This window comes from Lathamus discolor, chromosome 5 (genome assembly GCF_037157495.1).
Source record: "Lathamus discolor isolate bLatDis1 chromosome 5, bLatDis1.hap1, whole genome shotgun sequence".
Lineage (NCBI taxonomy): Eukaryota > Metazoa > Chordata > Aves > Psittaciformes > Psittacidae > Lathamus > Lathamus discolor.
The window spans coordinates 64,120,864-64,147,728 of record NC_088888.1 but is presented as its reverse complement, the minus strand read 5'-3'; the positions used below and the strand labels follow the sequence as shown (position 1 = coordinate 64,147,728).

The 26,865-nt window shown below is 36.5% G+C and overlaps 1 protein-coding gene across 1 annotated transcript in view; it reads left to right on the top strand.

Moving 5' to 3' along the window:
- Positions 1-26,865, top strand: part of FIG4 (FIG4 phosphoinositide 5-phosphatase) — a 68,014-nt gene that overhangs the window by 34,376 nt on the left and 6,773 nt on the right. Inside the window, exons 16-22 of the mRNA XM_065681086.1 lie at positions 5,380-5,518; positions 9,160-9,218; positions 10,206-10,353; positions 11,217-11,300; positions 13,995-14,190; positions 16,672-16,754; positions 21,134-21,223. Of these exons, the coding sequence (XP_065537158.1) occupies positions 5,380-5,518; positions 9,160-9,218; positions 10,206-10,353; positions 11,217-11,300; positions 13,995-14,190; positions 16,672-16,754; positions 21,134-21,223 (799 nt within the window). The remainder of the gene's footprint in view (positions 1-5,379; positions 5,519-9,159; positions 9,219-10,205; positions 10,354-11,216; positions 11,301-13,994; positions 14,191-16,671; positions 16,755-21,133; positions 21,224-26,865) is intronic.

The window sequence follows — 26,865 nt, the reverse complement described above, 5'->3', positions numbered from 1 at the left end:
TCTGTACAACATTGCTAAGGAAAAAAACTCTTTGAAAAATGCTGAGCCATTTCAAAATAGCTGAAAAAAATGCTTGAGTGCTGCTGTGTTCTAGGTTTTGTGTCAGTCCTCTATTACTCTTTTTCACAAAAGCTGCGTAGCCAGGGAAGAATGTAGCTTTTTTTTTCCCGGTAGACTGCAATTATATAGAAACTATATGAACTTTAAACAGTAAGTTGGACACTGACTAGAAATACATCACTAATCTCTGGTCTCTTTGGCTGAATTTACTGGTTTTGTTAGTGACAATTCTGTGTATGCAACAAAAGGTGAGAGCACAGTAGTTACTGTTTCTGAATGTAGGTCATATAATTTGTGTATCATACTTGCCCAAATTAGATGAGAAAGGCAAGCCTGTTTATTTCAGTGATACAGTCTTTTACTGTTTGCAGTGGCAATAAGGCATGACTTCCTCAATTCTTATGAGCAAAAGGAAGTACACTTGCAGGGTATCACCTGTACCGATAAGTACAAGATGAAACAGATCTCTGAAGCTGTTCACTTGTATGCCAGCCACTTAAACAATTGGATGGAAGCTTGGGCAAAGTTCTAGATCCACATTTGGGGTTGTGGTCTGCTTACAAGGACAGTCATGCTTATACATATGGTTTAGTAATAAAAGAATTTGTCCTGGAAAAGATGTTACAAAAAGAAGGAATACACAATGAAAGAGTCCATCTTGTCACCCTGATGAACTTGTAGCTGAGTATACAGTCTTTAATGAGGTCAGTATGAAAAATGAAACTTTCATAAAGGTGTTGCACACTTTCCCCAATTTACTGATGGCTTTGGTTTTGAACGTGTTTGAGCCATGTATTTTTGGTGCTTTATGCATTTCTTGTATTTGAAGATTTCATTGTTGAAACATGGCATTCAGAGTTGTATTTACTGCATTTTTAGTAAAAGTCCATTCTACAACGCTGCCTGTTCAGGTAGCATCTGCAAGCCTGTTAATGTCACACATTGAGAGAGATCATTTTATTCTTGAAATTTTCATAGAAAGCAGAGATGAAGGAAGCATTTTTAGAACAAGATTCTGAGTTTCTAAAGTATGTTACTTAATATTGTTACATACATAAAAATATAAATAAATAAAAATCTGAGGGCCAGGCAGTTCAAGAGCCATAATTTGTGTTTCTGATCTGAGAAACGTTTTTAATACTTACGAATTTTATGTACTAATGAACTCAGAAAATTTTAGTGATTTGCTTGAAGTCGTATGATGTATCAGATTCAGAACAAGACAGTGTGGCCTGTTAACAGTGCCTGCTAAATAAATCACTCAGCCACACTTTTTCTGTCTATGGTAAAAAATAGATACTATATATTACATTATAATTATATATTATATATATTATATAATGTATATGATCTAATTATATTTATTATATAATTATATTATTAATAATTATATGTTAATAGTATAAATTATATTTTTATATATATTTAATAGATATATTCTAAAAATAATTTACATTTTTAAGAAAACTGTTTCATCTGTTGACCCCAAAGCTCCTTGGATAATCATTACCAATTAAGTTGTACAGAAGAGGAAAAAGTAAGACAAGTATCAGTTAAGTGACTTGCCTGAAGGTGCTAATCTAATAGATAAGCCTTGGACTTGTAAGAAAGATAACTTTGAATGCAGTTCAACCCTAGTTCATGATGTGTGGCTTAGCTTTTCTGTAGATTTTTCTGTACCTATAAATTTGTACTATGTTGCCTATATAATACAAGAGTGAAGAATTAGAAAAATGTTCTCAGGAGCAAGTTAGTGACTGAAGCTTAGAGGAAAACCTGTCTTTCCTCCTAAAAATATGGGACAATTATTTTTATGGTGACTTGAAAAAAATCTTACCAGTCTAGGCAAAAATTCTGACTTTTTTCATGCATTTTTTTAATGATAGCATTTTAAAGTATTAGAGGACACAGTGTAGTTTGGGTGGTCAACTTTTGGTTTAAAGAACCCTGGTTATAAGCAAATGAGTTGTCCCAGAAAAAAGAACATAATCTAGCTAAGGTGTTCCTTCAACACCCTCTCCGGCAGGCATTCTGATTAGTTGAATTTTAACATTTTTATTTCATTTGTGATTGTCAGAAATTAGGAAATGGTATTCCAAATAATACTTTTCCAGCTTTTATGCCTTTTAGAAAGTAATGTGATGTTGCAGACTTCAGTGCTAAGAGTTGCAACATGCATAATAAGCTTCTGGAATCTGGAATAATTTATTTATCCACAAACAAGACTGGGTATAGTAAACTACCTTGTAGTGTTCAATAAAAGTAAACTTAATTACTATAACCTTTTAGTCATGGGACATTATAGTCACAGTTGTGTTGAATCTCTCATGACTGGTAATTTGTCATGTACTGCAGTTGCAAACTCAGATTGAGAGCAGTAGATTATTTTAGACTAATTGAATTAAATGGCCCCTTCAGTTCCTGTTTTCTCAAATGGTCTTAAAAATGTGCCAGTATACACGTACATTGCAGTATCTTTTGAAAAATCAGTGCAGTCTTTTTGCTTGCTTGTACATAATTACAACGTTTGATGCTAACAATGAAGGGAGAAAACCTGTTTGTGCTTTTGTCTGTGCTCCACAGTGCATTGACAGATTCTTATTTGTTTACTTTTGAAACCAGATTTTTTTTTTCCTATCTAAATAAGAAAATTGATCTGAAAAGCTCAATATCCTGTTTTCTTTGGCCAGCATTTCAAAGAAAGACAAAAGCTTTCATTATTTTTGTTCAAAATCAAGTCATAAAATTGTTCAACCCTTAAAGTAAGGCAGGGGGAGGACTGTCACCTTTCAGGTTAACTATCTGCTTGTCCAGTCACATATGTTTGTGCCTGCTTGAAGACTTGCATACAAACAATCTTTAAGGCTAAGGGGTTTTACCTACTTTAAAATTATGAGTTGAGAAGTAAGACAGTAGGAAGACATTTAACTGATAAATGTCCTGTATTTCTGTTAAGTTTAAAAACACAACTGCACAAATGAAACAATAAATGCAAAAGAGAGTTTGAGTCCTTTTGCAGTGTAACATTTGAACACCAGTCTTTTTTTTCTTTTGCTATGGAGCAAGGTAAGAATGCTTTAATGAACTGCTGCTGTTCACCATTTCAGACAACAAATTGGTTAATTCAGTTGGTATGAGTTTAAATTCGAGCTGTTTTCCACAGAAGAAATTTAATTTAGTTTTATTTAATTTTAGCATCTGTCATATAAGTAGTGACATAGTTTGTTAACTGAATTATCTTGTTTTATTTTAATTGTTTTATAGTCATTTAGTTAACAGTGTCAGTATACCTTCTGTTCCTGGCAGGTGAAACAATGGTTAATGAACAAAGGAGGCTTATCTCTTCATTTGGCTTTCAGAAATTACTATCAATTTTAACCTCTTGCTCATGTTAATTAATTTTGTCTTTAGGGCTCCTTCAGTTTCTATGCTTAGAGAGCTTTCTTGGGTTTTGTTTCTTTAAACCATTAAACAAATAACATATCAGGAAGAAAGAATACATGTTACTGCTTTTGACTTTTCCTTTCTTTTTAATTCTCAGTGTCTTCAACAATCTTTTAGTTTTTCCAGACCTTTTTACTGGGTTTTGCATAGCTTTCTTACACTGTTCCCAGCCTTCCTAATTCTCTCCTTATGTCTTGGTTAAACTGTGACACTACATTGCAGAAACAGTATGGCCTACAAACCATAAGGACCTCCATATGCTTTTGAGTATTACTGTGTAGAAGAGTTAATGTTCATAAAGTGATCCTCCTAGAAAATTGAAAAGGTGAGGAGCAAGAAAGAAAGTAAAATAAGTATCTTTCTGCAAGAGTGCTCTGGAGGGACAGCAGAAATATCTGTAAGGAGTATAAGTGGGTAGAAAAGGAAGAAAAAAGTTATGTTCCAGATGAAGGGTCCTCAAGTAGGAGAGGGGAGCCAGGTACCATCCAGAGGTTTGTCTTTTCCTTCCCTTTTTGCTGTACCTTGACCTGTTTTACACCCTGTGGCTGTTTAAACAGAAGATTCCACTTCCAAATACTGACCTCCATATATGCATGCTTCCATAAAATAGGATACTTTTCTATAATCGTATTGTCACCAAATTTCTACATAGAATTTCATTTGGTTAATTCCCTGTAAAAAATATTGTATGTTGCACAGAGGAAAAGAGACATTTGAACTCTGGAGAGAAAGATGTATTGATTGAAACTTTAGTGGTAGACAGGAACCAACTTTGTCCTTGCTGTCATACTGCTGCTTTGTGGATTCTACCTATTTCTTTTGCCTGCTTTCTGGTATACTGAGACTTCAGTTTGTCTTTTTGATGCAGTGTGTTGCTAAAAGGACACTCAACTGTCAAAAGTACTCTTTCTGAAATATGGAAAGAACTGAAGGAGTAACGCTGTCTATTGAGCTAGTCTGAACTATGCCTGTCTGGTGATTACTGAAGTGCAAACAAGTGGAGACAAGGGCTTTCTACATGCTAATTCCTCAGGGCATGAATAGTTCTCCACATACTCCCCTTATCTGAAGCTTCTTTGTATTTAAGCCTTCCTCTGCCCCTAGGACTCTGCTTGCAAAGGTCTTTATCACAGTTCACCACCCCCAAGCCCGCATCTGACTCCAGCTTTTTTTCATATCTGTTGTAACTAATCCTATCTGCAGCTAAGTAGCAAGAGAGGTTTTAAAGATGTAAGTGAACAACATTTCTTGTCTTGCTTCATCTACCATGATACGTAACTACTGGATTTTAGCACTGGCCTTGGTGAAGCTTAGAATATTGCAGGAGAAATTGATAACTTAAGCCAACAGGAAAAAAAGCCCAAATTATTAGAAAGTGTTTGTGAAGTTTAATCATTTTGCTGATTATGTTTTGGCTAGAAAACCCAAAAGAATTCATACTTTGTGTGTTGTGTGGGAAACGTGTGTATTGTCTGGATACTGTTTAACTCCATTAAATCATTCCTCTGTTAATTAAACTGCAGTAAATTCATCATATGTCACTCTCCAATACAAGCACATGCTTCATGCATACACATATATATGCAGAGGTGGGAGACTGCATGAGGTCTTGCTTCTGCAAAGCCACTAAGCAGAGCTGCTGCCTCAGCTCCTTGTGAAAAAAAGCCAAGGAAAGAGGCAGTACTGGTACCACCCCCATATGTGGCAGAAGTTCAAGTCTAAAGGAAGTTTCATTATGGTGGTTGAAACCCAGAGGTCCCTGTAGAAGTCATGGGAAATACATGCTTTGTGAGGAGCAAACATAAACAAGCTGATGTCTGAATGAGCTTGTGCTCTGCAGTGTTCCTCGTGTTAAGTGTACCTCTTGTCTAACAGATGCAGACAGGCAAGATTCTATCAATCTCTTTCTGGGAGTATTCAAGCCTACAGAAGGAAAACCACATCTCTGGGAACTTCCCACTGATTTTTATTTGCATCACAAGAACACCCTCAGTCTGTCACAGACCAGGCGAAGGTATTTTGCTGTTCATTTTTTCTGTTTGGTATTGCTCTAATAAACTCTAAAAAATATATGTTGTTAACAATATAATTTGCTCAGCCTGTCAAACACTTGCTTACTGGTTTTTAAGTTTTTATAAAAACTTAAACCCCGAAACACCCAGACCTTGAAGAGATTACCAAAAATGTTGGATGTTGGTGTTTCGAAGGTTTTGGTTTAGTATGTTGTTTTCCTGTTCTACTAGGAAAAAAAAAAAGTTTCGTTTAATATAAAATTCTGTCATGCAGTATGAAAGGCCGCCACTATTTTACCAAAGTACAGTTACCAGTGTCTCATTAAGCAATATGCAAGTGTATTTTTTGATGGTTAGATTTAGTAAATTGTTGTATTTGAGATTAGGTGATGAGGATAACTTCTTTTGTGTGTGTAATGCACTTAGTCTGCAGCTGTGTATACGGAGAAGCCCATGTTTTTCTGCCTTCTTTTCAGCCATGTCTAGACTATTTTTCTTCATTTACATTCCACTGTAGTTGCACTGTAATATGCAGAAGTAATAGTGCTAAAGTGTAAAGATTTTAAAGTAATTTAAAGTGCTTCACAATATGGCATAATTTTAAGGATTACAAATACTGTGTGTGTAAGGGAATAAAAAAATTCCATTTTAAGAAAAAGAACAGTACTACTTGTTAACTAAACCATCTCTCTTGGGAATTGTGCTGTTTGTATCTTTGTTCATTCTGTGAGTCTTAAAGCCCTATTACATATGGTAGATCTGAATATCTGAACTTAGATTTTTGTCTGGAGAAAACTGCAAGGTTTAAGCAGTGCATTCATGCCCTGTTGACTGCTTATTCCATTAACCCATTGTGGCAGCTGGCATGTTATATGACCCTTTTTAAATTTCAGTCCTTTTGTATTGCTTCCTGTGGCTTCTCTGAATGCTAGCTTATCTCAGCTATACAGCCAAGTGCTATTTCATGCACACATGTGTCGTGGTTTAAACCAGTCAGCCATAAATCACACAGTCGCTCTCTCACTGCCCCCCTTCTTGCCTTCCCCCTGCTCCCTGGAGGGATGGGGAGGAGCATCAAAAGAATGCAACTCCCACAGGTTGAGATAAGAACAGTCCAGTAACTAAGGTATGACACAAATCACTACTGCTACTACTAAGAACAATAATGACAAAGGAAATAACAAGGGAAGAGAATACAACACCTCACCACCTGCCAACCAATAACTTCCCCCCCCACCAAGCCCGACCGAACACTGACCAATACCTAGTCCAACCCTGCAGTGTACTAGCCCTTCCGCGTAACTCTCCATTACATTCTGGGCATGACGTGCTGTGGTATGGAATACTTCTTTGGCTAGTTTGGGTCAGGTGTCCTGTTTCTGCTTCCTCCCAGCTTCCTCTCCTCCCTGGCAGAGCATGAGACTCAGAAAGTCCTTGGTCAGAGTAATTATTACTGAGCAGCAACTGAAAACGTTGGTGTTATCAGTGCTGTTCCCAGGCTGAAAGTCAAAACCACAGCACTGCACCAGCTACTAAGAAGGAGAAAAATGACTGCTACTGCTGAACCCAGGACAACATGAAACATGCAACTTTAATTTTATTGCCTGCTGGTTCTGAGCATTATGTCAATAATTAATTCATCTGATATATTCAAATATACGAATGTCCTGGTCTCCCTGTCATCTTTTACTTTGTAAAACTGTGTCTGTTAGTCACAGATACTGTTCTCAAATGAGGTGGAACATTTAAAAAAAATAAATTGATGGTATTCTTCATTTATTTGTTAATTATTCATTCTGGCCAGAATTCTTCTGAGCACTTATAATATACAACCAGGATGTCTTCTTATATGAACAAAATGACACCTCCATCTAATAAGTAGTAAGGCAAAAAAAGCTCTTCCAAGTAATTTTTGGTTTCTATCAAACTGTTGGACAAATTCTTTGTATAACTTCTTCCTGCCTCTCTGTGCAGTGCCTCTTTTGTATTCCTTAGGCACAGCAACAAAGGAAATAATGAAAACTCATAATGAAATCAAGGATAGAGGAAGAAGGAAGATGTTGTTTCCTGTCATTGAAACATCTTTTTACTATATGTGCATTTCCTATATTGTATTTGTCTCTCCCTCAGAATGAAGAGGTTTCATAATGAGTTTCATATACTACTTTTTATATAATTTGTGATTCACATGAAAGGACAGTGAATATGGACATGTAGACTTTCTGTTACCATATTACGTACTATTTCTGAAAAAAGTACCCAGCAAAACTGAGTATGTCTGCATAGTTTCTGAAAGTACTGAGTAAAATGGCTTGCTAGCATGACCTGATATAGAGCTGCAAGAGGAGATGGGACTGTCAGGCGTAACTCATTCCTTTCTTTCTCTGACATATATAGTTCATATAATTGAAGTGTGCTGCTGTCCCGGGTTCAGCAGTAGCAGTTATTTTTCTCCTTCTTAGCAGCTAGTGCAGTGCTATGTTTTGAATTTTTGGCCTGGGAACAGTGTTGATAATGCCGATGTTTTCAGTTGCTGCTCAAATGTTTGGTCTGGCCAAGGACTTTGTGAGCCTCATGCTCTGCCAGGGAGGAGGGGAGGCTGGGAGGAAGCAGAGACAGAACACCTGACCCAAACTGGCCAAAGAGGTATTCCATACCACAGCACGTCATGCCCAGAGAGGTAACTGGGAGTTACCCGGAAGGGCAGGCTCTCTCTGTTTGGGGGGGTCGAACTCGTTCGGTGGTGGTATAGTATTCTCTTGTTATTTTCTCTTATCAATATTATCATTGGCGGTAGCGGCAGTGATTTGTGTTATACCTTAGTTACTGGGCTGTTCTTATCTCAACCCGTGGGAGTTACATTCTCCTGATTCTCCTGCCCATCCCTCCGGGAGTGGGGAGGGTCGGGGGGGGTGTGAGTGGACGACCTGTGTGGATTGGTTTAAACCACGACAGCTGCCCTGCCTGTTCTCCACCATTTGCTAAGTCCCACTAACAGGTCTACCTCTGGGCATGATGCATGATGCTGATTTACAGCCCTTAAAATATTTTTAATACATACATATTTGAAATTAAAAAAATCAATTGAAGATAAATGTTTTTCTTTTCATCTGAAGTAATGAAAGAGAAGAAACTATCGGAATAATTTAGAAAGGACATTAAAGTAAATTTTGATGTGTAGAAGTCAGCTGCTTTGACAAGTCTTCTGATTTTATTATCATTAACCTTCATTTCTTCATACCCTTTTCCTAAATTTTAGGATCTGAATGACAAGTGGTGGGTGGAGTAGGGGGTGATTTATTTCTTTTTTTTCTTTTGAAGACCAAAACAAGAGAAATACATAAATACCTTCTATATGTACTGAGTGCTTAACTTTCTGTACTGTAGAGGTAGGCACCTAATACAAACCACTCTTCCCTCTATACCTATATTGACGTTCATGTGTTTTAAATTTCATGACCTGAGAGCAAAATAGTAGGAAGGGGGCCTGTTGAAATAAATCCTCTATCCGCACTTGATTTATAAAAGAAGTGTTTACTGAAGTGACATTCTATGGCTGGGTAGTTGCTGTTACGTGTAAACGTTTAGACTGGATACAAATCAAACCTGCTCTGTCAATTGAGTGTCTGTTTTTCCTGTACAGTTACACTTACTGGTGGACCACAGGTGTGCTAAAGCATTTACCTCTTCCTTTTGATGAAGGTAGGAACTACGTTTGCTCCTTGCCTTACAGTGTATCTCACAAAAAGAAGTCTTAGTCACAAATGCTTTCTAACTGGTTTAGATCCCAAATCTGAAGAAAAAAATAAATGTTTCAGTAGTGATTGCTAAATGCCTTCTTTGTTTATTCCCCCTCCCACCTACCCCCAGTGAACTATGATTTTTTAAATGCAGGATGCAAGACACCTAACTGGCTAAAACTTGACCTCCATATGTTTATGTGTTGAGGGTGCACTTCATTATTTTTTTTTAACTTATATTTAGCATATATTTATAGTCTATGCTGGTGGTTACATTCCTGTTGCAGGGTATAGCTGGTGTGTTTTATTCCTCTGGGATACTGTTTTATTAGGAATTGTCATCATGAAGGGAAATCAATTTATGGTGGTTGATCATGCATATTTATTAAAGATGTGCTATGCATCTTCTTCGTGTCATATTTTCTTGTCTTAGAGGGAAATAGGCTGAAAAAGTTGGGGCTGTTCAGCCTGGAGAAGAGAAAGCTGCATGGAGACCTCATAGCAGCCTTCCTGTATCTGAAGGAGGCCTACAGGGGTGCTGGGGAGGACTCTTCATTAGGGACTGTAGTGACAGGACAAGGTGCAATGGGTTAAAACAGGGGAAGTGTAAATTGGATATAAGGAGGAAGTTCTTTAGTGTAAGGGTGGTGAAGCACTGGAACGGGTTGCCCAGGAAGTTGTGAAAGCTCCATCCTTGGGCGGTGTTCAAGGCCAGGTTGGACAGAGCCTTGGATGACATGGTTTAGTGTGAGGTGTCCCTGCCTGTGGTAGGGGGGTTGGAACTAGATGATCTTGAGGTCCTTTCCAACCCTATCTGTTCTATGATACTATGAATATGTCTGTAGGAAAATGCCCGTTAGGGTGACCAGGTAAGCAGGCTGCTGTTTGTTTAAATTTTTGCAGTCAGTAATTGTTAGTGAAAAGATTATTTGATTTTTCTTTTCCCCAGTGGCATGTCCTGAAAACAGACGCAAGTTGACAGTGAAGAAATTCCACAAGTATGAAGAGGAAATTGATATACACAATGAGTTTTTTCGGCCATATGAGTTGAGCAGTTTCGATGAGACCTTTTGCTTGGCAATGACGAACTCTACACGGTATATTGGGTTGTTTTGTGACTATAAATCTTTACTGGAAATTGATTTGGTGTGAATTAACTGTACATTTGATGTATTTGGTTACATCTGCATAACATGATGAGCTTTGGCAAGCGTTTGTTTTCTGGGGACTTTTTTTAAGCTACAAATTTAGAAAATGTAGAAATTAAATTACAATACTGAAATGGAAATGCTACTGTAAAAAATTCTAATAAGGTAGCATTTAAGTTTCCAATTATTTTCCATTAGGGGGTACCAAATGTTTGGGCACTTGGCTGAGAAATGAGCTTTTCTCTGTAGACTCGGATCACAGAGGTTTCCTTCAAAGCAATTATTTTCTAATTGTTCTGCTTTCAATTTACAATTGTTTTCTTCAGTTCATCAGCTTCTCACAGCTGGCCAGATAGTTTTGGTTGTGGTTTTGTTTTGTTGTTGGCAGCAATCAGATGGATATTCTGAGAATAATCTTAATCACTCTTTAGCTAAAGACTTCCAGGCAGATTATGTTTCATGTAGCTTTTTGACCCAGTTTGAGTGTTGGCAGCATTTTGAAAACAATATAGCTGAGTTACAGGCCTCCTTCATCAGGGCAGTGGAGCAGAGTGCTCGAGCCTCCTTGGCAAGTGGTAATGTTTGCAGTTGTTTCATGGGACTAAAAGCAACTGAAAGCTTTTTAAGTTCCTGGGGGTTATATTTACATGACTCTTAACTGGTAACGATGAAGTTAGAACTTGATGTTTATTTTATATATATATTATATATATATATATTATTTTTAATTCAGAGGTTGATGTTAGAGGTGGCTCTTCCAGAAAGTTTTAAAACTTCCGCTCATGAACAGTTTTTCCTTTCTTTTTTGCCAGAGACTTTATGCCTAAGAATGTGGGGATTGATCCAAGTCCATTTACTGTTCGTAAACCAGATGAAACTGGAAAATCGGTGTTGGAGTAAGTCTGAAATACAAAATTTTGTTCTAGTTTTAATAGTAGTGCAGTAGTAATGCAAATATATAAACTCTTTGTGCGTGTCTTTGCAGCATATTTTCTGTTACATGGGAAATAAGTCATTGATGTTACAGTGTAGAATCGTATACTTTGAAAATCATATAAAATTTGAGATTCTTACTTGACACTGGGAATTCTTTATTCAGACTTGTTTAATCTTTTCTGTTTTCTTATACTCTAAGTGAAACCCATGAGAAAATTTTATTTAGAATAAAGATACAGAGTTTGTTTTTTTTTTAAAAAGTTAATTTTGAACAATAGAACATAACCCAAACCAGCAATAAACTCCAATTTCAGCACAGTTGTTGATAAAAAATGTTATTAAAATATTTACAGATAACATTAGATAAAGTAATTGACCTTTTAAAGTAATCTATGATTCTATGATTCTAATTCACCAAGAGTTATTTGGACAAATTAATGTTTCGTTTAGCTGCATCTTGAACTTGCTTTGTTACTTTATGCATTCTGTTGTTGTGTTTGGTCTGCTGTACCATACAAGGGCTATGCGGATTACTCCTGAACCAATTCATTCTCTCTTTGATACCTCATATTAAAGAAACCTTTTGTCAGTAATGACTGAACTTGTGCTGTCACTACATTATAAGTTCATCTGAAAACTTGTTGTTCTGCAAAAAGCTACAAAATTTGACTGTGTCATAAATAACATCTGTTGTGCCTTGACCCTGAGGGAATCACTGTCAATAAATGTGACAGTAGACTGTGCTCATCACTAGTAGAACCTGATTTCGTGCTACTGATGGGAATACTCTGGGAATGAGCAGAATGACTGTTCAGCAGTTCTACAGTTTATTTCTGCTAAGAATTGTGAGTTTATGGGTACTTTTGAGGATAAGCTTTATTCTTCTGCATTGATATAATGTCAGATTTTGGGTTATCTAACTTCTTGACAGATATTCTATTAAATACTTGACCATTATACATTTTTCTCAGGCATGTTGCTTCAGGCCCTCCACTGTGATTTTTAGGGATTTTTATCAGGTGGAGAATCAGCTAGGTAAAAGCCACATTCCAGGGTTCCTTGGGTATTGCTCCTAAAGCTTCTCATGCATTGGCTGTGCAGTGGGGTAAAAGATGGCTTCAGTCGTCCACCTTACCCATATTTAGCTCTTGGCAGATGTGGTATCTTTGCCTTTGTAAGTGTACTGGTTCCCCAGGGCAATTAGATTTTGGCCACCTTCTGAGTATGTGTTGGGGGTGGGACTATCACTTTTACCTGTATTTGACTACATCCTTCATTCTGCAGCTCTCAGAAAGGACTTTTTTTCTTGTGACCTCTACCTCATTTAGAAAAGCAGGGAAGATAACCTTAATTTTCTCCAAAAAGAATGCAGTATGTCTTAGTAGCTGTCTGTAACTTTCAGTCTAAGGGGATGTCAGTTTCTGCATAACTAGAAACTAAACTTACCTTAGGGGAGAAAACACTACAGGTTATTTGTTCCATCTGTAGGAATTATTCTGATATATTAAAGTCCTTGTGGGCAGGGTATGCTCTCAGATCAAGAACCTTTGGGAGGATTCTGCTACTTGCTTGTATGTGTTCCTAAAGGATATAGAGTTTAGCCAGTTCACTACAGGGATAAATTGCTATATGAGTTGGACTGCAAAGGGTGGAGTTCTTGTGACAGTCATGATATGCTTCACTAGAGCTCAAGGGATACTGGTGACCTCCATGCATTTGCTGATTAGAACATTAGACCTACAGTTCAAAATAGCATTTGCACCAAACTGCATGCTGTTGTCAAAGTCTCTTAGCAAGCTGCTGTCTTCCTTTAGGGCTTTCCTTCAGAGTGCATCACACACAGCGTCAGTGTATATATGGACAATCACCTCAGTAAGGAGGTGTGGCTTCCCTGTTTCCAGAACATATTTGTGTCAAATGTATTAGTTGCCTGTCTTCCAGTCCGTCTTTCTTCAGAGTCCCTGAAAGATTGTGACAGTGTCTGAGAGGAAAGTGCAACTACATACCCGTCTATGACCAGTAGGAAAGGATGTAGAGGATTAAGGGTGGTACAATTTCTGATGGGTAAAATAAAAGTGTACCTTTCAGGGTTTGTACAGTTAGACCCAGTGTTATTCTACTGAATATAGATGCTGTATCTTGAACAATTTTTGCAAATAAGGCAGCTCTTTATATTGCCTAGAATTTCTAGAGGGAGAAATACATTCCACATAAAGAAATCTTGCTGATTAAAAAACTCAGTTGAGGGGAGATGTATGGAAAAGGAAGGGGGGAAAGTGACATTATGATTAAGACTTTGGGGCCTCAGATTAAGAAAGCCAGAAAGTGAAACTTTTTCCAAGATCAAATCCAAAGATGTTATGTCTCAATGAATTTTTATTCCTTTTTATTCATTCAGTCTGGGGAAGGGATTTAAGTAAGAAATCAGAGAATTGATGGAGAAAAGCTGACATGATCCTTTGAGCTTTCTTCAAATGCTCTGAAATAAGAAGAGATTGAAAAGTATATCAGTCGGGGGTTTCAAAAGATTAGCAAGAAGTTGCTTCAGAGCGTAGAACTCATTTCCCCCAATAAGATTGTAACCAAATTTGGGAATTTTAAATACTTGTTAATGTCACACTAATTTCATAAATACGCACTGTTTTTCTTAACAGGAACAAAAGCAATAGAGAAGAAGCTGTGCTGCAGCGCAAAACAGCTGCTAGTGCTCCTCCACCCCCAAGTGAGGAAGCAGTTTCAAGTAGTTCTGAAGATGATTCTGGGACAGACAAAGAAGATGAAGGTGCTGTGTCACAGCGTTCAACTCCAGTAAAAGTGACTGATGCAGGAGACAATACAAAAATCACAGAGGTAAGAAATTATTGTAGCAGGCAAGAAGGCTAATCATGGACTTAAAATTCACATTTCCTTAAAGAAAATCCCCAGTTAATGTTATAGAATGGTCAGAAGTAAAGCACTGAGAAATTAAGTGAATAAGGTCTCCATTGTAATTTCTGTGTGTAGGTATTAGTACAACTGCTTATAAACCTTTGCTATTATTGTTACTGTGTAATAGTGAAACATAGCAAAAAATATTTTTCAGAAAAGGTGTATAAAACTGTATTTCAGTTGCAATCCTTTTGGTGCTAATTTGTATGAAAATATTAATTTGTAATTCATGTAACATTACTTCAAATTATTTCTTGTGGGTATCCATTTCAGGTACAACTGAAAATGTGTTAGCAAAAGGGTATCATAGAATCATAGAATAGTTAGGGTTGGAAAGGACCTCAAGATCATCTAGTTCCAACCCCCCTGCCATGGGCAGGGACACCTCACACTAAATCATCCTACCCAAGGCTTCATCCAACATGGCCTTGAACACTGCCAGGGATGGAGCACTCACAACCTCCCTGGGCAACCTATTCCAGTGCCTCACTATCCTAACAGGAAAGAATTTCCTCCTTATATCCAATCTAAACTTCCCCTGTGTAAGTTTTAACCCATTACCCCTTGTCCTGTCACTACAGTCCCTGACGAAGAGTCCCTCCCCAGCATCCCTATAGGCCCCCTTCAGGTACTGGAAGGCTGCTATGAGGTCTCCACGCAGCCTTCTCTTCTCCAGGCTGAACAGCACCAACTTCCTCAGCCTAAAATGCTAATGGAGACTATACAAATTTGGAAAATACTTATGCTATTTTGGGTTTATTGGGTTTTTTGCCTGTTTGTGGTTTTGGGTTTTTTTAGTCACAACTAATTTAAATTGTTATAGTGCTGTGCTTGTGCACAGTATCACTTTTAAAGAAATGTCAGTATTTACGACCTCAGTCAGTGTAAAATGCCATGTCTGATAATCAACAGAGAATAAAACTACCTTTTTTTCTACTACAATTGAAATTTTCATTCTATAAAATAACTAAGAAAGTGTAGTATTATTTTGGGCAATTTGGCTTGTCATGCCAATGTAAGTACATTTGTTTCTGTCTATGCAAGATATTTTATCTGAAAATTTTCCATTATCTCTGAATAACAGAGTACCCTTCAGAGCAAGCCACATTGTTTCTAGATGTTTATTGGTTTTTTTCTTTAACAAAAATCTAACCTGAAATTTTATTCTTGATTCTTACCATTGCACAAGTGCTCATGTCAGTTTTTCCACCTGTATATTGAACACAATTCAACATTCAGACCTAAGATACCTTTTTTTAGATTTTTAAGATGCTTAAATGAAAGATGCATGTAAAAACAAAGTAAGATAGTATTGAATTTTAATGGCTTACAATTGGGTGAGCTATTCTGATTGTTTCAGTAATGCACATGAACAAATATTTTCCTATTTATTAGTACATTTTCATAGTGCATTGGATTTTAGTAATAATTTGCATTGTTAATTTGTGTCATTGCTTATTAAGGTTGCAGTGCTGAAAAGTATTACCTGTTCAGTTATGCTGAATTGCTGTGTTAGCAATTAACTTAGGTTATTGATAATGTCTGCCTGCCTGTTGTAAATCTGTTCTCTTCAGAAGTTCAAAGCTTCTCTTAGATGCATTATTTTTGAGGGCATAGTATTTATGGAAGCTTTCTTTTCAGAAAGAACCCAAACAGCTAGTTCCTTTCTGTTCACATCTCACAGAAGTCATTTTATTAATTTTAAAGCATTTTACTAATGCTTTAATACTTGTACTCAGCACATACATTTCTAAAGTTGTTCTTTGACTTTGGATCTTTTTTTAAACGAGAAGAAAAATATTTTTACAGTTGACTTGCAGTCACGTGTCTTGTCAGTAAACCCCCTCAGTTCAACACTGAATCATTAGACATTGTTAGTGAAGCATTGCATATGCATTGGATCCTTGTTATGGTTGACTGACATAATTTTGTAATGTATGAAATAAAAATAGTTTTGTTCAACCTGAGGTTTGTAATTATTTCAGAACTGACAGCAGGAAATGTGAAGGCAAATGTGGGAGCATGTTTGGAATGAATATGATTTATTCTATATTAAGTTTCAACACAGAGCAGAATTTAATACCTACATCATTATATATATCCTAGAAATATACTTTATTCTCCTAATACGTTGTTTTATCTGATATTACCTTTCAAGAATCCTTTCCTTTATTTGTTGAACAAATGTTTTGAATATTATTTTTAATTTAAAAAACCCACAAAAACAGAACAACCCCCCCCCCAATCAATCAAACAAAAAAACCCAACCAAGAAACTTGTTTGGTTTTGCCTGTGCTTTTGAAAATATTTTCAAGTTTAGAAAGAATTCTTTGCTTGAAACCAAACATTTCTTTGAATATTGTTATGGTATTCTCAGTGTGAGCCTTTCTTCTTATGTTCCAGAATGTAGTGCAATCAACAAAAGATGTGTATGGAGTCAATCTTTCAGATGTTCCTTCAGAAGAGGATCTCACAATATACACTAGGTGAGATAAATTTCCAGTGGTAAACAGTAAAACATAATTGGAGCAAGTTAAATGTAGCTTGTCAAAGTGTTGCTCTAGATTACCTTTATTTAAATTACAAATTTTAGACATATTTGGATATATACACTTTTTGTAAAATCAAACTGTTTTCAGATGTCTGTGTTAACTCTGATTTCAGTGAAAGTTATGGAGATGTCTCTGAATGCAAAATTTGGAACTTCAGTCAAATGAAGGATGCTTCAGTAGAAATACCTATCACTTAATATAGTTCTAGAAATTAATAAACACATTCCATATGAGGAGTGATTTCATGGTTCTAAGCTGTGTAATGAATTTTTTGCATTTTTCAAATGTTGAATTATGCCAATTCATATCAGTCATTCATGAAATAGCCTCTTCTATAAAAATGCATGCAAACCAAGAGAAGTTAAGTTTCTTCTAACATAACACATCTCTACAAATAAGACATTAACTGTCAGCTTTTCCTCAAATTTAAACAGTTGTGTGACTTTGGTCAAGGAGAATTACTTTTCTGAATAATATGTAGCCCTTTTTCTTGAAGTGCTTTGGCCTTTTGAGCTTGAAATAGAAAAATTGTGGGTTTTATATGGAGATCTTGGGACTGTTACGAAATATATGGCAGGTTATGAGGAGAAAAGTTGAGAAAAGTGGTCAGAATAACTCGCACTGTAGAAGCATGGATATCGAAGTGACAGATATTTGCAGTGTAAGTTTCAGGAGAGGGGGAAGTCCGTTTGGCCCTTGTCATTATTGGAGTTCCATGAAATAATGAAGTGCAAGTGTATGTGGCATGTCGGTTTACGTGTGCCTGTGTGTGTGTATATTTATATATGCACAGCATTAAGCATAGTGTGCATGGTAATGTGTTCTTAAACACCGCATTGTGAACAGCCACTTGCTTTTAATAAATGGATTTGTGAATTCAAATCATACGTACTTGAAGTGAGTAAGATACAGCAAAGTACAAGACAAAACACAGCTCCTAAGGTGGTCCGGCAAATTCCCACTCGGCTTCTACACTTTGAGGTAAACTGCTAAAGTGTGAGGCCACATGCTGCGCAGCACCTGCAGGCTCTCCTCAGGACCTGGGAGCTGCTGGCTTACTGTGAGCAGTTGGAGATAAGTGTTGGTGGGAAAGCATCAAGGTATTACCTCTGAGCTCCAGCTACACCAAAACTGGTTCTATTCAAGGGTAACTTGGAGTTTTATCCTCTACAAGTCAGTTATCACCATTCCTGCAGGAGCCATGAACAGTCAGCTCCCTAGGAGTGATCAGCAAATTAATGGTGTGCTTCTCCAAGAAAAAGCAGTGACTCCCATTGTATCAGGAGTGCTGTTTCTGAATTTAACCCCATACAGACTGCTGGCTATGTGTTGCCATTGTTAAAAGATGTGCATTTAATGCCATTGTTCTTACATTCTTTCCTTGATACCAGTATCTCACATTATTTCCTCAATATTTTGACTGAAGTAAAAAAGAAGCTGGTTCAAAATGTTTGGTTTTTTTTGTTAAATCAGAAATCAGTTTGAACCTTTTGAGTTAGCTCAAACCAAAACTGAACTAGAGTAATTTCAGTAATAGATGAACAGAATCAAAAAGTTACCTGTTCAGTTCCCTGGTGGAGAAGATTCTTTACTGTAATCTTTTTCTTTAAAAATTAGTCAGAATAATGGGATTTCAATTCTGGAGATCAGTTGGAGAAATTCAGATCCAATTCGAAGACCCTTTTAATTCCTAAAGGTTTATAATGCTGTTACCAAGAGAGCGATTGCTTATGCAAGACACCAGAAATGCAAAACAATAACATTTGCTTAATAAACCAGTGCTTCAAACACCTGTTTAGATTGTACAATTAATGGAGTTTGAGGAAAGGGGTGTAAGAAAACTAACACGTCATCTGAGAAGAACGCTGTACGTTGAACACTCGTGAGGCATGCGTTGAAAGGGGCTTGTATACATTTGTTTTAATTTTCTAATGTCTAATAGCAGTGATTACCTTTTTTACTTGACACCTCTTCAACTTGTGAAGGAAGTTTTAATTCACTATGATACCTTCTCATTTACTGATATGTGAGGGTTAATCCTCACATACTGATATGTGAGGGTTAATCTTCACATACTGATATGTGAGGGTTCATTAAGCCTCTCAAAACATTTTTTTCCTTTTTATTTGAAAGTCCTTTTCTGTTACTTTTTCTTTAGTGGTAGATACTCCTCTTGCACTTTTTAGTTCAGTGAAATTCCCATTTCTATCTACTTCCCACATGCTGAGTAATTTGAAGATAGTGCTCTTGAATAGGGCTGAGGAGGATGTGTCTCATTATCTCTGAAATTTTTTACTTTCCTTATGCCTCTAACTTTAGGTCTTTATTTTTAACCACTAGAAAATGGATGCCAGTTTGACAATTACCCTTTGGTATACTGCATAGTTATTGTTCTGCAAATGGCCCAGTGCCAGCTGGTGTCTACTACAAGTCACTTTATGCAGATGAACAGCTTCGTGACAACATCCAGAATGGCAGCTACTTCCCATTTAATCATTTTCTCAGGCTGGACATTCGGTCTATTGTTACAGTAACACTATAACTTCATGGGGGCTTTTTAGCTCCCCATCCATATCAAGACAAAAAAAAGATTGCATTTATTTTATTTTCCTCAAAAAATGCTGGTTTAAAAAATATATGACAATTACAGATTCTTTACCTCTTTTAGCTAACAAGACATAGTGCTATTTATGGTCTCGTGTGGAAAGTATAGATTTTACTGACATCCTTTATTACAATGTACATCACTTGAGAATAGCAGCAATTTATTTCACAGTAGGATTACAGTTCTCGCTTCAAGTCTTTTTCTATTATTATAATAAGGGAAATGGAGATGCAAGATCCTGACTCTAGTTGACATCATTGGACATGTTATGTATGTTTTTTCCTTATTAGCATCAGGGACTTGCAGATTTGAAGTACCTCAGGTTAGGTTACTTTACATTGACTGATCTACATTAATTCTATATGCAGATGAGAAGTACTTTGAATTTGTACAGCAAATTTTCACTGAGATAACTGTGTTAATTTTCATCAAAATAGAAATCACAGAAGCCCTGATTGGTTGAGGTTGGAAGGGACAGGAAGATCTTCAAATAATTTGAGGATGTGTGCTGCAGATCAGCTGTGCGCAGTATCTTATTGATGTCTGGTTGCATGTGTTAATCTGGGCCTTGTTTGTTTCAGAATATTGGATAATTTGAAACAATTCATTAAGATACACTTTTGGTTTGCCTTTATTTGGTTTTGGTTCCTTTTCTTTTAAACTTGTTTCAGTAGTAAGCTCCCGCACCAGAATATCTTTATTTCCACTTATAATTTTTGCATTTAGAAATGTAAGTATTCCTTCAACATCCAAAGTGATGTTGCATATTTCTGAGACTTTTGTTTCTACCAAATAGAATCTGAATGGAGCAGAAAGAAAATAATAAGTTGTTTAAGGAATGTATTGTCCCTTTATCTTCTATACACTCTTCCATGCAGTTGCTTTTGCACTATTAACTGTCCCCTGTTCAAATGTAGTAAATATTTCTGAAATAACCAATAAGACTATTTTAAGCTAAATGGAAGCTAACTATTAGGAAAGACCCTCCACATCAGAGAACTGAAGTACTAAATCACAACTAACATTTACTTCTGTTTTCAGTAGCATGGATGTGTTGGAGAGCAAAGTTTAAGTGTGGGAGAACTACATTTATGTATATTTGAAACTGATTTTTCCTATTAGGCTGACTGAATAAGATTAGTGCTTAACTAATTTTGCTCCTATTCATTGCCAAGAAAAAAAGCCATAACAGTATTTTCCATTTTCAGTATTTTCCAGCAAATATTTGGAGATGGGGGAGTTTTCCCAGAAGGTTGTGCTTGTAAATAACAGATCTGGACTAATCGCATTTCAGCTGAATAAACTAGATTGACTTTGGCTGAGGACCAACCAAAATCTGAAACTTTTCTGTCTTCTGCTGAGTTTTCCCATAGGCTATTTGCTTTGAAAAAAAGGCACAGGAAGTTGACTGTAGCAAGCTGCCTGTTTCATAGGAATGGAGGTCTGTTTGTATCCCCGGACATACTTGGTGACACCTGTTAACAGGCAAATCTTTTTCAAGCTAAAAGATGCTGCTGAGTTTTCACATGCAGCTACTGTAATTTTTTTAAAATCACTTTTGTTTATCAGAGAGGTAGATCATGATCATTGACTTACAGAACATGATTTAAAGATGCATTTTTTGTGTCATCTTCTTTCATTTGATGAATTTTGGGGGAATAGTTCTTTTATTTATTTGATTTATTCTCCTGTCTACTGCTTTCCACAGGTTTGTTCAGCTGGGACAAAGTCAGCATAAACAAGACAAGATCAGCCAGCAGTTGTGCTCAAAACACCACTTGGATAGGGTTATAAATTTGTAAGTATTCTTTTTCTTTTTCCCGTCAGCTTGTTTTTTGTGTTTTTCATTAGACCTGGAAAACCATCAGGTAAATTTGATGTTAAATTGTTGGAGAGTCATACTTCTGTTGCTTTTTTGTTTTTTGTTTTTTTTTTTTTTTTTTAGTTTCACCTAGGCAGTTTTTATTTACTTTTGTCTCTGGAGTATGTCATCTCTTACCCAACAGCACAGCTACTTCATAGTACTGCAAGACCTTTACTGCAATCCACTGATTTACAGAAACTTCACCTTTGTTTCTTGTACTGCCTGTAGTCCACCCCCTCCATGCTGATGGAGTGAGTGAGGCTTGAGCACAGCACTTAACCCAAGTAGGGGATAGAGACTGGGTGTGTCCCAGTAGGGCTGAGGGAGCAGGATAACATGAAACAGATTTAATATCTTGTATGAGACAGTTTTGCCTAACACCAGTGCTTTGTCATTTGGTATTGTATGCATTTAAAGTGATGATACCACTGTGCATGGTTCATCGTTCACTTGCACTTTGAAGGTAAATGTCCCTGTAGTTTTATAAAAAAATATATCTGATGGGTATTAAAATAGTAAATTAGGTTGGCAAACTGTAAAACTGTTTTTAAATGTGAAGGAATAACCCTGAATGTTTTGAAGGGAAATGGTTATTAAGAAAATATTTTCAAATAATAGGAACACTTTTGCCATGAGCAAAGGCAATTGCTTTTATGTAATGGCATTTTTGATTGTGTTGGAGATAATCATTCCTTTCTTGCCCCCTTAGAGTAAATTATTGCCCATGCTATGCTGCTGTAAAATGAACACAGCGTTCATTAGAGAGTCTATCCACATAATTCTGATGGGTCAGATGTTCATTTTTCTCCTTTCCCAGGTGTAATTTCCATGTGTTTCTGAATAGTGGAAATGTGAAGTCATAGAGCACATAAATCTGTCTCCTGTCAGTATTACTGTTCAAGTCATGCAGATCCTCCTCCTCTGCCAGTTGTACGAAATGTGCTTTTCTGTGCAGATCTGAGAGGAAACAGGGTATCTTACAGTAGATAATTTTTTCCCCCTAAAATTCTGTCTTTATACAGCTTAGGTTTTTTTTCTTCAGTTTTTGTTCTGCAGCTTTTTAAAAGCGTTTAAATACTGTTTGAACAGTGACAGATTTTTCTTTCAAGAAAAGTCATAAATGTAGCCATTTCTTAAAGGCATGTTGTTTGGTTCTGAAATGGGGAAGCTTTCTCAGAAATGGAGTTTGAATTTCTGCTCTGAATCAGAAATTTCCTTGGAGAATACTAACTTTTTAGAGGCAAAATAACATGAATGTACTACACTCAAGATTAGGTCAAGAGAGAGGGTTTTCAGTAATAGCAGCGGAGGCACATCTTGCCCTTGCTGGGCTGTATATTTCCTTGTTTCTCAAGGAGCACTTGAAGAAATTGAAAAATTATGGTAACCTGTATTAATTCGATGTTAGGTGCATTTTTAATTGAAAAAAAAAAAAAAAGGCAGATTTGATTCTCCAGTAGTTCCTTTGAGATACAAATGCAATTAAACCCCAGGTTTTTTCATAGTAAAATGAATCACTCAATCTAAAGCTTAGGTTTCTCATCAGCACTGAGATACAGTGTGAGCTTAGGTTAGTTGCTGTCATTTCCACACTTTCAAAGAAAACTTTTTTTTTTTTTTTTTTTTTAAATATCCTTTTTCAATCTTAAAAGCCCCTCACAACTTTAACAACTTTGGGCCATTTTTATCAAATACATAAAGCTAATACTTCTTTTTGTATTTCTTATGTTTACAGTGTCACTTCAGTAATATTTATGAACTTAAATATGTATTGTAGAAGTACAGAAGAGAAGCTTCTGGCCTAAATTAAAGGCTGTAAGCACAAATGAGGAGCAAAAAGTAGATATGTGAACAGGGACTACAGTGATGCAGTGAATTAATATTGAGGAGGAGTGGAGAATGTGGAATGATATTGAAGTTCCTCTTTTTGTTCACAGAAATTCCATGAAGGAAAAAAAAGAGTAGAATTCTAGAGCTAAAAAGAGCTAAACAGAGCTGGATTACTTTTAGCACAATCTATTATCATGTATGTGAAGACAGACATTGAGAACTGTAGTATAATTACTGTTGGCAGACACGGTGCGCTTGTTCCTAGTTCCCTAGGACTCATTGCTGTGTGGTATAAGTAATGCTGTTGAAAAAGATACTCTCAATAGCTTTCTAAATGTACTTCTTGCATTTATCATGGAGTACAAAAAATTATCTCCTGAACAGGGACTTGGAATGTTTTGATTGACTACAGCCCTTCTGGAGAAGAGTGTGGAAATGCTGTAATGCTCTTATAATAGAGTAGCTGGTTACGTACATCAGGGTACTAGCTGTCTTCGGTGCCTGTACCCATTGTAGCCTATGCAGTATAGCAGCAATGTTTGTGCACCAGCTTTAATTCATCCATAGGTATCTACTGTCCTGTTAGGTTTTGTGATGCGCTGATGATGCTCAAGCAGGAGAACACTTCAGTGAGTGATACCTGCAGCATGGTCCAGGGCTATGTTCTCCTTAAATGCTTGAAAAACATATCCTGTCTTCAGAGATAGGCCGTACAGTCCATGTTTTCAAAAAACTCCCTTGATATTAAATGTGTAATCGAGATAGGCCGTACACTCCATGTTTTCAAAAAACTCCCTTGATATTAAATGTGTAATCTATGTACAAGTAGTATACAGGCTTTTTTTACTGTTTATTCCTGTGTATATGCACGTTATATACATTATTTTCTCAAGAAGATAAAAGTAATTAAGCAACAATCAGTGAACAGTGAAACACCCTGTGCTTTCCACTTCTTTATTAAAGAAGTGGAAATTAAATGCGCTGCTGGAGTATTTTTAATCTATAATACCGTGTTAAAACATGAAAGCAGAAATAGAGCAGTACAGTTTATAACTTCAATGAAGTATTTTAAAATATTGGCTACTTTTGAGAACTCCTGCCTCAGGTTAGAACAATTCTCTTGTTAATTCAGTACTTCCATATAACATTGTTAGTATAATGACTTTCTTGGAGGATTAGATAAAAATAGCTTTATATTTGTAAACATGGCATTATTACTCGTGACTGTACTATAAAGAAAAGGTTGATATTGAACTTGTAGTTTTTCCATGTATTTACATGCTAGGACTTCTTGGGGTGTTTTGTATGTTGAAAGGCAGAAGTAAATGAATAAAGTTAAATAAAGTTAATAAAGTTAAGTTTAATGAATAAAGGATACTTAAGTGTTAAGTATATTTATGTTTTACATTAAACCCATGCAAAATATCAAAATAGTTTCTTGACACTCCTGTGGAAACAGTGAGTCAAAAGGTGCCGTTAGTCAACAAGCGACTTTGGAAAGTACAGGTTATCTTGGGTTCTGAAGTGTGTCATTAATTTCACAGTACAGTGCTCTTTTGCAAGCTCTCTGCTTCAAATATGCACCCCAGTATGTTGCTTCAGGTCAAAAAGTTACATGAATGTCAGTGAAAGTGTTCATATATGATATAAAGAGTTGTTAGGAATATTCTTGGAAATTATAAGTGAAGAAATTGTTTATATTCTGTCATCTGTTTACACTGAGCTTATATCACAAAGGTATCTTACCTGTCTTCTCCTGATAGGGTGGCAGTCAGGATTTCGTTTTATTCTATACATATTCTGCGCTTCAATAAAGTACTTTCTTGCTAGGCAGACCCTTGCTTTGTCAGAGCAGCACCTAGTCTTCAGCAAAGGTGCTTTGTAATTTTTTTTATCCATAGTCTGCCCTTTGAGATCTCCCAGAAGGGTCTGAATAGATACTGTGTTTTTACCTACAGCTCATTTTATTTCCTCCTTTTCTTGGAAACAGGATAGCTATGCCTCTTAATTAAAACAAGAACTGCTTCAGCTGCTTAGAGATATAAATACCTGTGTTAAATTGGGAATCATCTTCCTTACTTCCCTCCTTATCTAAAAACTCTTTGCTTCTACGATGGATTAAATTCTTTTCTGTTTGCTAACTATTTGGATTCATTTTACTTTGAGATGTCCTGTACTGGATCTCACATTCTTGAACAGCTGTATATTAAGAAGCACATAGGACATAATTAACCATTTTGGATTATCTGATCCAACATAGATGTGTTACTGTAACTTTTAATTTCTGTTTAGACCCACATGTATCCACTGTTGTGGTATTCTAAAAATAGCTTTAAGAATTAGTGTTTCTCACTTAATTTGACTCTTTGTGACTCTCAGTATTTTAAACAAAGCATTTATGTGATTCTTCAGCATTTCCTGCCTGTGATAATTCTCTTGAAATGTACTTGTCAGCCTGTTTATAAATTACCTGGATTTTGTCTTTTATCTGAAGATGAAAGATTGCCCTTCACTGGGATTCTGAATGGCTTTAGCGCTGTCTTTGTGCTTGTGTCTTGCAAAATGGCTTGACTAAGATGACTGTTATTGAGAGTATCTTAATTTTATATTCTGAGGAAGTGGCTTCAAAATCGCTGTGGGCACTTTCCCTGAAAGCACTTAGTACTTCCGGTTGGCTAGAAAAGACAAGAGAGTATCAAGAATCAACACCACATAAAAGGAATAATTTTGTCATTTTGGGCTTGAAGGTTCTGTTCATTTTTGGTCACACGCCTCAAAAGATTTCTACTGGGAAGGGTCTGGGGAAAAGCAATAGCATGATTGGAGTTGTAGGACCCGGGAAAAGAGCTGGCTGGGAACTGAAGGTTGTATTTAAGTCCATGTTGTGACGGTTTATTAAATGGAGTTTGACAGGTGAAATAGTTTGGTATAATGTTTTACGTCACAGCACGACTGGGTTTGACAGTAGAAGTTAAACTGAGACAATTCTAACAGTTCATTACCACCAAAAGGGGGAGGTCCTGTTCTTTCACTTCCTCCCTCCTTACCACTTGCTCTTTCTGTTACTTGTGCAAGCTTTGCTGCTTGTTACAGTGCTCATAAATCAGTTCAGCTCATCAGTCTGCAGCAAACTAATTTCAGCAAAAAAAGCAAATAGTTTCCTGGTAGATTAATGAGTTTATTTAGACCACTGAAAGTCACCAGGGCAAGCACAGAAGAGACAGAGCCACAGGGTCAAATGCAGCAGAACTTTCTTGTGTGACTAGTAGCAATTTGTTAGGTTGGCTCAGTCGTCTTGTATAATGCCCTTATGACAGATCAGGGAGCAGAGTATGAGCTGTTTCCAGGAATCTGGGGAAAATGGTTTGAACTCCTTGTGATTCAGATCACTGTGTGTAGGAGGAACTGTCTTTTTCCCATTCATCTGTTCTGTCAATATTAAGCTCTGAGCTTTTCAGATGAAAAAGCTTATGTGCCTAGCATTTTTGGTAGAGTTGTCAACTGAGATGGTGAATATTATTTTAATAATAAAACTGTTAACATTTATCTGCCTCATGGTGACTTAGCTCATAATTTTGATTTATTTATATCTGTTTAAAATTTTAAAAAATTACATTTTTAATACCTGAATGTTCATACTTGATCTGCGGGTCCTCCGTATGTCCTCGCTGTTTACAGTGAATCGCAAATGAAAATCTACATGTCAAATCTCATACCTTCCATTGATGTAAAGCTTGCAACAGTGG